This window comes from Chinchilla lanigera, unplaced genomic scaffold (assembly GCF_000276665.1).
Source record: "Chinchilla lanigera isolate Chin_1 unplaced genomic scaffold, ChiLan1.0 scaffold00005, whole genome shotgun sequence".
Classification (NCBI taxonomy): Eukaryota; Metazoa; Chordata; class Mammalia; order Rodentia; family Chinchillidae; genus Chinchilla; species Chinchilla lanigera.
In genome coordinates, this window is record NW_004955406.1 from 41,704,689 (window position 1) to 41,715,197 (window position 10,509).

At 50.0% G+C, this 10,509-nt stretch overlaps 1 protein-coding gene across 2 annotated transcripts in view; it reads right to left on the minus strand.

The window, feature by feature from the left end:
* Positions 1-1,399: 1,399 nt before the first annotated feature.
* The window catches only part of Avpr1b (arginine vasopressin receptor 1B), a 10,086-nt gene continuing 976 nt past the window's right edge, over positions 1,400-10,509 (minus strand). Inside the window, exons 2-4 of one of the 2 annotated variants that reach the window (XM_005375385.1) lie at positions 9,349-10,300; positions 5,222-5,577; positions 1,400-1,448 (exon numbers count right to left, since the gene is read on the minus strand). In XM_005375385.1, the coding sequence (XP_005375442.1) occupies positions 5,255-5,577; positions 9,349-10,300 (1,275 nt within the window). In that variant the 3' untranslated portion in view covers positions 1,400-1,448; positions 5,222-5,254. Of the gene's footprint in view, positions 1,449-4,744; positions 5,578-9,348; positions 10,301-10,509 lie in introns of those variants that run through there. The other variant, XM_013523068.1, reaches the window with a different exon arrangement.

Here is a 10,509-nt window from a genome sequence, read left to right on the forward strand (position 1 = left end):
TCAACTGTTAGAAAAAAAAAAAGCAGAAGGAAAGCGAACAGGCCAACTACATGTTGGCTCTCTGTAAGGCTCGAGGGGCTGTCCTGCTGCCAGAATGATGTGCAGAAAAGTCTTCCTGGGCTCAGAGTGTGCCACCCATGATGCTCAGGAGCAAGGGCTGTGTGTCAGGGAGACCAGAGGCAGCAGAATTCCACTGGCCATCTGAAGATCTCTAATTGCCCTGCTTAAAAGTACAGCATTTATAGTAGATCCACCACAGAAGGCAACATTAGCCGTCATCATAATTGCTTTTCAGGAGCAGGCACTCTTGGAGAGTGATGTTTAAAAACTGTTGAAAGTGTGACTTGACCAAATGACTCTCAGAATTTTGAGGTTTCATGGCATAGAAGACTCCTCAGATACTGTGATAAATAAAGGGAAGGGCTGATTTTGCCTCCTTCAGGGCTTGAGCTAAGGGGGCCCACTAATAATTTAAATGACGGCAGTTCCCTTGTATATGTGGAGACACTTCCATGATCTCTAGTAGATGCCTAAAACTGTGGACAGCATCAAAGCCCGTACATACTATTTTTTCCTACATATACATACATACATACATACATACATACCTATGAGATAGTTTAATTTATAAATTAGGCATAGTAAGAGATTAACAATAAGAATTAATAATTAAATTGAAGAATTTTAACAATGTACTATATAAAAGTCATGTGGCTGTTGTCTCTCTCTCTCATGTATGTGACACTGTGATAGTTAATCTAATAACCATGGCAGCTACTGAGTGACTACTGGGTGGGTAGCATATATAGTATGGATACACTGGACAAAGATATGATTAATGTTGCAGACAGAAGGGAACAGAATGGTGCAAGTTTTTATCACACTGCTTAGAAATGTAAGCAATTTAAAATTTATGAACTATGAATAGAGAGGATGACTGTAATCCCTGATGTCATCTTCAGCCATATTGCTGCAATAAAATACTCGTGGTTGTAATATTTCTGTGCACTTAGAGGGTTGGCTGCATAAATCTGTATAATAGTCTCCTGGATGCATAATCTCCCTTTGAGGAACAGTTTCCAGTTTGATGAAGTTATGTTCTCCCATGTTACTTATCATTGGTGCCTCCAGGGAACCATTGTGCTGATCCAATATGGGTTCCTTCAGGAGTGAGGACTAGATGAAAACCTCCTCAAAATTACCTGATAATAAGATGGAAACTAACTTGCTAGTGGCAACCAGTAGACAGGTGATTACCTGCCAACAGTGAGTGTGGAATCTAGACCACAGTGAATGTGACTTGTCTTCAGCAAATTCCTAAAAGGAGCAAGCACTGAAGTGCCCACCATGGGTGATGAGGGGGTATTTTGTCTTCAGCATCAGTAGGGATTTTGCTCCTGGATTACTGGGTTCAGAGGGGCTCTCAGAAGACGTGTTTCCTCCAGTTTCTAAACAGGACACAGAAAAGGAACTCTTGGTTCATTTGTTTTTTTGAGACTTACACACAAGTCTCACTGCCTTTCAGGCTGGAATTTCTGTACTTAGCCCTTCCCTCTGGCATAGAAACCTCTTGTTCTTTATCCTTGCCAAATACACATAGCTTTTGTGAGCTTCAAGGGAAGGAAGTGAGTGTCCAGATATCTCAGGAGAACTGTGTCAAATGAGGGACTAAGACTGCAAGAGAAAGCTCAGTAAGGCACGCAAGCTGAGAAGTTGTGGACTTTCTAGCCCTTCCCTAGGGTCGTGACTGCTTCAGACCCTGCAGGAAAGGTGGAGTGTATACACTAAATCTCAGCAATATTTGGCTGGAGAAAGAGCTTCATCCTAATTCTTTGCAGGAGCCACCCACCCACCCCAAGCTGACAGCGTGGGCGCTTTCAGCTCTACACTGCCACCTTGTGGCCCCAGGGCACACTCGAGGACACTCAATTTTTCCCATTTGAGCTGGACACAGGGCTCCAGGGAAGTGACCTCTCCCTACCCCTTACTCAGGAAGATCACGATTAATTTTATCTCATATGTCCCACTGTGGTTGCCCCTAGGAAACAAATAAGCCCACAAATTCTCCAAATGTTAAAGAATTTTATTGATCAGTTTCAACCACATTCTGGATTCCTGACCCAGGAGCAAACTGCTGCAGCTTGGGCTGAATCTACAGTCCTTTGATAGAGAAAATACCTATTTACATACAGAACACAGACAGAGCTTTCTGGGAAATTGCTGGCCTATTCCAAACCATACAAAAAGCCATTCCGAGGAATCCATATATTCAACTGATGAACCCAGCCCCCACCATCCTCTCTGCCCTACCTGCCCCCATCCCTGTTCCTGCATTGGTTTTAAGAGAATAACCTTCTGCACAGCATTGCATGAGCATCTTATCCAGGGGCCCCTCCCAGGGATGTCTTTTTTCAGTTCTGCTGAGATTAGCTGTCAGAAATGAGACCAACCCCCGGGAGCACAGAGCTACCTCTGGGTTTTCACAGGAGTCCACCTTCCGGTACTGCACCTAAGGCTTTTCTGTTGGCTCAGAATGTCCACAAGAGCTTCCTACAGTGCTGTAAAAGCCATCATCCATAGATCTAAACAAGATCCAGCCTTCCTTCCAGGAACTTCTCAGGATGAGCTCCTGAGGCCAGAAGCCCAGTGTCTGGTTACTCTCCCTTGGAAATATCATAGGACAGAATCAGCTCTCTGAAAAGGGCAAGTGCAGCCCCTATGTGGGAGGAACTCTGGGGCCCCCAAAGCCACTGCACAAGTAAATTCCCCTGTGCAGCGCAAAGCACAGAACACAATAGTGGTAAGACAGGGTGCTACAGAAATGAAAGAGTAGATAAGAAAGGAACTTTAGTCAGTCTTGATCTTGGGGCTTTGCTTTTCCTCTCTAAACTATATACTCTCATAGGCCCAGGGCCTTGGAAGCATACCACTAGACATAATCTGGAGCCAGACCATCACTATACCCTCTGACATCAGTAGAGGGTTCTACGGCCTGAGTCATAAATCCCTCCAACCAAATGGCATTATACTTCTATTTAATAAAAGAGGGCAGTGTTGCTTGGAGAGATTGGATATCTTGCTAAATTCATACAGGCAGAAAAGATGCAAACTCGAGTCTTTAGGGAGCACAGCTGGTGCCCTTTCTACCTTCCAGTCATCACAATGAGCAAATATTTACCTACCTACCATAGGCATGGGGACCAGGAGCTGAAGTCCGAAGATGGGGTGTCAGGTGGGGAAGGGGCAGAGCAGGGGAAGCTTATGTAAGCAAAAGGAGCTACTCCTGCTCTGGCTGCCTAAGGAGGCTTCTGAGCCCAGCTCTGCCTGGCAGTGCACAGGAGAGAAGTGACTGGGGGTTGGGCGTTGCCTTGGGCAACAGAGCCCAGTGAGGGGAGACTGTGTCCTCATGTCTGCCTTGAGCCTCAGTGCCAGTAGGGACTGTGTCCCATGCTCTGGCCCTCCAGTGCTGAAGGCTTGGGATGTTTTGCTTACTCACAACACTCGGTTTAGGCTGTTTTCTTTTAAGGAAGCTCAAGGAGGCTTCTGAGAGCTGAGTGGCCTCTTAAAGAAGAGCATCTGCAAAGCCACCGTCACTCCTCAAGCTTCCCTGGGAGGGGACAGAGAGTGAGCCTGGGCCCTCAGGAGCTCTTGGTTAGATAAGAGATTTGCTGTACATCAGTATAGAGCTTGAGGGGCTGCAAGCCACATTTACATCCACAGTTCTTCCTGACCCTCCTGACTGAGAGAGCAAGGATGAGCCAGCCCTCTTGGCCTTTCAGCTGATACTTGGTCCACCACCCAGACTGCATCTGAGAGCCAGACCAAGGCAGAGAGACCGTTCATGGCCCAAGTCCCCCTGGAGATGATGAGAGCGGGGCAAAGCCCAGTTCCACACCACTCTGCTGTCTCTCCTGGACTTGCAGGAGGGTGGAAGTGGACAGAAGGGCCATGCAAGACCCTCAGTCACCAGGACTGAGTGAAAGGGTATAAATGTCATTGTCACGAAAAATTCAACAATTCTTCTGAGCCTGTGGGTTGGAATACTCCTTGTGTTTCTCTACTGGAGTATGATTTTTTCATTTTGCAAAATCATAGAAAGCTAGAGCTGAGATCTGGGAAAGACCTTGGAGACTGTCACACTCATCTTACAGGCGAGGACCGTGAGGCCCAGAGGGGAGAGGGGACTTCCCAAGGCAGAGCTGAGGTGCAATCCGGGGTCCTGCCCAATCCCAAGGCCCATTTGATTCACAGTAAAAACTCCCCAGAGCCTTGGGGACCCCAGAGCCAGGCTGGGTGTCACTCCTTCATGTCACTCCTTCTCAAGTGTGTCTTTTCCCTCTAGTGGCCCCAGGGGAAAGAGGAGTTCAGGTCCATTTGTGCCAGGATGGAGTGCAGCAGCCCCTGCTGCCTCCAGACTTATCTCTGCTCTTAATGTCTTGTGACCATTTCCACCTCTTTCCTCTCACACCCACTCCCTGTGGGCCGTGCCACTGTGGACTCAAAACCCTTGTCCCTGTCACCCACCCTGTGACGTGGTAGGATAGGGGAAGAAGAACTGGTGTTTGCAGAGTTCCCACTGGGTACCAGGTGCTGAGCCAAGTCCTGCATCTCCGGTAGACCATCTCCTTTCCACAGACAGCAGATGAAGCCCACTTTCCACATTAAACACTCCTCCTTCAGCCAGGCAGGGTGTCACATGCTTGTGCTCCCAGCGCTCAAAGAGGCCCAGGCCAGAGGGATTCGAGGTTTGAACACAGTCTAGGAAACTTAGCAACTTAATGAGCCTCTGTTTCCAAAAAAAAAAGGACTAGGAATGTAGCTCAGGGCAGAGGCGTTGGATTTGAGCCCCATCACTACTACCCCCATCTAGGGGCTCCTCAGCCTTTAATTTCTCCCCTCTCCTGATTGGGCTGGCATGCGCTGGTCAGTTTAGAACGGGGACAAGTAGCCTGACACCTGATTTGGGGCAACCCAAGTGCCATCCCAAGCCTGCCCCCAATGTGGGGACCATATCTACCAGGGGGTGTGTTCTCAGGCACCCTGTGAATATAGCAGGACCAGGGAGGCGGCTCTCAGTCTTCACACTAGGAGCAGTTGTGGCACCAAAAGTAGGGACAGCCATTGTGTCCCGTCCCCCGTCTCAAACTAGGCTCCCTTGAGGCCAGCACTGACCTTCCAGCCCTCACACTTGTTCCCAGGATGGGCAGAGACTTTCTCTCACCCTGGGGCAGACCCAGACTCCAGGGAGTCTTCTCTAAAGGGTGCTGGTCTCAGTAGTGGCTTCACCATCTTCCTGCTCTAGGTCCTTCAGAAACCCCTCAGGCCCTGGTCTCCTGCCTGGGCCGAGGCTGAGGCTGGGCGGGCAGCTGGAGCGAGTCAGCAGTGTGGTGTGGCGGCTGGACAGGCTGCCATTGGAGAGCTGTCTGTGCACCTGGGGCCGGGCCCCTCTGCAGCAGGCCAGGTGGCGCAGGGACCGCGGCAGCAGGTGGCTGTTGAAACCCATGTAGATCCAGGGGTTGCAGCAGCTGCTGAGGTTTCCCAGAAGCATGGAAATGGTGAAAGCCATGTTGGTGGAATCTGGCAAGAGAGAAGCACAGGAAACCACAAAATGACAGAGAGAGGGGACCTAGGAGAGAGGCCAGTCCTCACAGGACAGGCGAGGACACCGAGTCCCAGAGAAGCAGAGGGCTTCACGTTTAATCACAGAGGACTGCAGCTGTGGCTTGAACCTGGGACTCTGACTCTAGAGTTTCACTTCACTGATTTTTTTGGTTTGTTTTTACTTTGTAACTATGAGGGGAGGGGAGGAGCCAAAATTTATTCCAGTTGAATTTAGGTTACAGGTTGTTAGGGCTAGAACCAGCCTACATGGGAGAAACTGGTTTCATTCTAGAGTCTAAACCATGGAACCCCTAAAGGATATAGACCTAGGATGAGACATGCCTGTAAAACACTCAGGAAAAGTAACCAAAGTCAAGTCCCTTCTACCTCTGTCCCCACCTATGTCATGGATCATGGCTTCACGTTGCCTTCTGGATTCTGTCCTCCCGTCTTTGGGGTGATCCCACTCATCCTGTCACTCAGTCACTGAACAAGTGTGAGCACTGGGACTGGGATGGGGCCCCAGACTGGGAACCTAGCAGGGCAATCAATGGCTCACGACTGCTCTGCAGGTGCCCACACCGTCATCTGTAAGTGAAGCAGCGGGACAGATTCTCTGGATAGCGCATCTGAAAGTCTCATTCCAGGCCAGTGTTGTCTTGTGTTCTCAGACATGGAATGCACCTCTTGCAGGGAAAAACTAATTTCTCTCTTGGGCAGTCAGAACTCTGATAAGATTCCTTCCAGACACGATGTTCTTTCTGAAGATGAAGTGAAACCCCTCATGCCAACAGAAAGGCTGCTGGGATGGGCTCCAGCCTCCTGCTGGATCACCCTGGTTACAGCTATGGCTCAGTGGTTTAGTGAGTTGGTGTGCTCTTGAGAATCACAGAAAGCAATGTCGGAGTTCAAAGGAAGCTTAGGGGCACACCCCCAGCTGTTCACAGCACAGTGAACAAGAAGCGCCTTTTGAACCTAGGTCTTCCAGCTCTAAGACAGAGGTCCCATAGAGTACCCTAACTGGCAAAGTCAAAGACATAGCCTGTGGGCCTATGCTGTAGAGCACCATGGAAATTTCAAGTAAACCACTCCTCACGTGCATCCCCCATGGGTGTGCACAAGGTATGCCACCCATGATCCAAGAGAAGGAAGACATAGGGTAAGAGGCATAAATCACAGGCATGGGAAGGTAAAGGCACCTGGGCTGGATGAACGAGACCCTTGGTTTAGGAAGCATCCATTTGGTTTGGCCCTCTGAGCCAGGACCAGTGCAGAGGCTAGAGGAGGACACCAGGAAGCACCAGCATCCATGGGGCCTCCACTTCTCAGCCCCGCAGGGAAGACCTGCCATGCCCAGTCTAGGCAGAAGCTCAGCTGACAGTGGGCACAAGGAGGGGGCAAGGATATAAACTCCAGACTCAAACCAAAGACTTGGAGCCAAGAGGCCAGGGGGCCAGCATACTGTGGAAGAGAGCTTAGTACACCTAAAAGTAAGTTTAAAGTAGTAAATTTCAGCCTAAAGGCTCTTATTTTTCTGAGAGACCACTGTCTGTAGGATAAGGCTTTGTCCCTGGCTCCTTGCTCAGAGATGTTATTGGCAAGTGGTAAATCACAATGCAGACGAGGCACTGGGGACCGGCTTGTGGTGGATGCTGTGGGTAAGCACCAAAGCCTACACTAGCTGACCATCAAGATCCTTATCTCTTTGTGGGTTCCTCGATGAAGAGGTTAAAGGACCCCCTCACCCTTGATGGCATTGGCTGAGCAGTGACTGTTGGGAGTAAAGCTATAGCGTGGATACGCCTTGGCCCATAAAAACCTCAGTTCAAGTCCTGACTCCTTCTCCTACTAGCAGTGGCATTTTGGACCAGTTGTTTTACCCGTCTGAGCCTTGAGTACTCAGTTGTACAATAGAGAAGGTCACCTCCCAGAGGTGTGAGAGGCACAGGGAGATCCCATGTGCCAAGATCCCAGGTACTTCATGGATTTAGTATGCTCATTGCTTACAAAATAATTTGCAAATAGCCTCTTATCCAAATTGATGTCAAAAGGGGTTAAGAAGGGACACAATGGGACCATCCTAGCTTGGCATTATTTTTGCACTTTTCCTGCATGATTATAAATCTTTCATCTTTCCAGAAAAGCAAAGTGTTTGGCTTGAATGTATTGTGGGATGATCAAAATGATTTAAAAACAAAAACGCAAAGGGAGGGGACAACTCCCTACAGACTATAAGAGTTGGTAGCTTCACCCTGCTAGAAAATCAGTGCTCGGGACACGTTCAGATGGAAGCCTGACAGCCTTCCCTAAGGCAGCTGTATGCTGCACACGTTCTCTGCACCCACTGCATAGATGTCCCAAGCTATACACACTAGGAGGTGCCTGGCAGAGCGGGAACTCCTCCTCACAGCCACCCTGAGGACAGGTCCGTGTCCACTTGTCCTCGTGCTCCCTTTCCAATTGTGGGAAACAGGAACAGATGCCTGTAAAGACCACTCTGCAACACACAGGCTGCCCAAACACAGCCCTGAGCCCTCCTGAGAACAAGCTCACCTCCAATGGCCCAATTACCAGGCAGCGTCTGAGGCTCTGCAGGCTGCTGTGCACCTCATGCCCCCTAAATGCAAGGCCTCCCATCTGCCAACTGGACCACAGTCTTCTGGGAAGCTCCCATTTTGTTTATTGTGTAGGAGGGAGGCCCCTCTCCTTGGAGAGCCACTTGTAGAACCCGGGTTCTGGGCAGGACAAGGAGTTGAGGGAAAAGACAAGAAGATGGGAGACTTGGGCTCTACTCCTTATTTTGCCACTCTCCAGGTGTGTGGCCCTGGGCAGGTCATGGCTCCTCTCCGAGCCTGTTTCCTCACTGATGTCATGAAAGGGCTAAAGTGGATGACTGGTAGTGAGTGACCGTTGAGGAGGAGCTCAAAGTCATGTCCTGATATAGGAGAGAAGAGCGCCCAGAGAGTCAGTTCCTGGGCCACAGATTGTCCTCCTGGACAGATCATTTGAAAATCCCTCTTAGTTCTATCTTTCTTTGATTCAAAAGGCCTTCTAGCAAATGGAAGTTGCTTGGGCAAACCTGCCACTGCACTAATGTCACACAGTATTTTAAAATTGTCAAGCAGGTTGCCAAAATTGAAAAATCAGGAAATTTCACATAAAGATGCATAGCACTGGTAGGCTAGATGAAAGTTGTAACTCACTTTTCACATAGGACAGTGCCATGGTTTGAATACCTGTCCCCCAGAATTAATGTGTTGGACATGTAATCCCCAAAGTCATAATGGGACTTGCAGTTGGGACCTTTGGGAGATGACTGCATCATGAGGGCTGTGCCCTCCTGAAGGAATTAATCCTCAGAGCAATGAGTCTTGTTATAAAAGCAAATCTGGCCATCTCTCAGGATTCACTCCACTGTGGGATGCTCTATGCCACCTTGGGACTCTGCAGAGAGCCCCCCACCCCAGCAAGAAGACCCTCACCAGCTGCAGCCCTATGATCCTGGACTTCCCAGCCCCCAGAACAGTAAGAAATAAAATTTTTTCTTTATAAATTACTCAGTTTTGGATATTCTGTTATAGCAACAGAAAATGAACTAAGACAAGTAAGCACCAATTTTAATTGCTTTGCTCATTTGTCACCTTCCTGGCCATGGGAGGCAGTGTAACTTCTAGCCTACTGTAAACTTGACTCCTCTCTTCCCTGGACTTTTCCACCCCATCACCCCCACACAGGCCATATACTTGCCTTCATCTGGGGCATTCTTGTCCCACACAGACCACATCTGGACACTGAAGAAGGGTGCCCAGCAAGCAATGTAGGCCAGCACAATGACGAAGGTCATCTTCACTGTACGGATCTTGGCCCGAGAGATGGTGCTGATGCTGCTGACCCGGGATGGCAGCCCCTGAGTGGCTGCAGCTGGGGCAGAGGGTAAGGGCTTGTCCCAAGTCCTCCAGCTACTTCTCTCCACCCTCCTGGCCTTTGTCTTGACTTTTAGGTTCTTACAGATTTCATGGCAGATAAGGCTATAGCAGGCTGTGAGCACGGCCACAGGCAGGACAAAGATGGCCATAGTAGTCCAGGTGATGTAGGCCCGTGGTCCCCAGGGGAAGCGGAAGTCAGCCCAGCAGTCCAGCACCCCCGAGCCCTGGATCACCTCCCGCAAGGAAAAAATGAAGACCTGAGGGAGGCTGAGGATGGCAGCCAGCAGCCAAGGAGCAGCAATGAGCGGGTAGGTAGACTGGCTGGGCTGCTGGAGGCTGCGCAGGGGGTGACAGACGGCCAGGTATCGGTCCAAGGTCATGGCCAGCAGCATGTAGGTGGAGGCAAACATGCTGAGCACTTGCAGGTATTTGATGGCTCGGCAGAGGAGGTCGGGGCCCTGGAACCGGTAGGTGATGTCCCAGAGCAGCTGGGGTAACACCTGGAAGAGTGCCACACCCAGGTCGGTCAGTGCCAGGTGCAGCATGAACAGGTGCATGCGGGAGCGCTTTTGGCCCAGCAGGCCCAGGATCAGCAGCACGGCCAAGTTGCCACCTGAGGCCAGCACCAGGACAATGGCCAGGATGCCAATTTCCACCTTGGCCAGCTCTTCATCCCGGCCAAGCCAGGGCGTGGTGGCATTGAGGGCAGAGAGGGTGCCTTGTGGGGTAGGCATGGCAGCCCAAGAAGGCTCAGAATCCATGGTCAAGGTTTGCTGGGAGGGAAGGAGAGGGTGAAGGATGAATGGAGGGTGTGGAGGGTCTTGATGGATGAAATGGAGTCGTGAAAGAAAGGCCTTATGTGCAGAGAAAGGTGACTGCGAGAGAAAAGTTTGTAAAAGGTGGATTGTTCAGAAGGATGGGGATGGAGAAGAGGGGAGATTGGAGAAGAGGAGAAGAAAGGAGGGGAGAGGAAGGGAGGGGA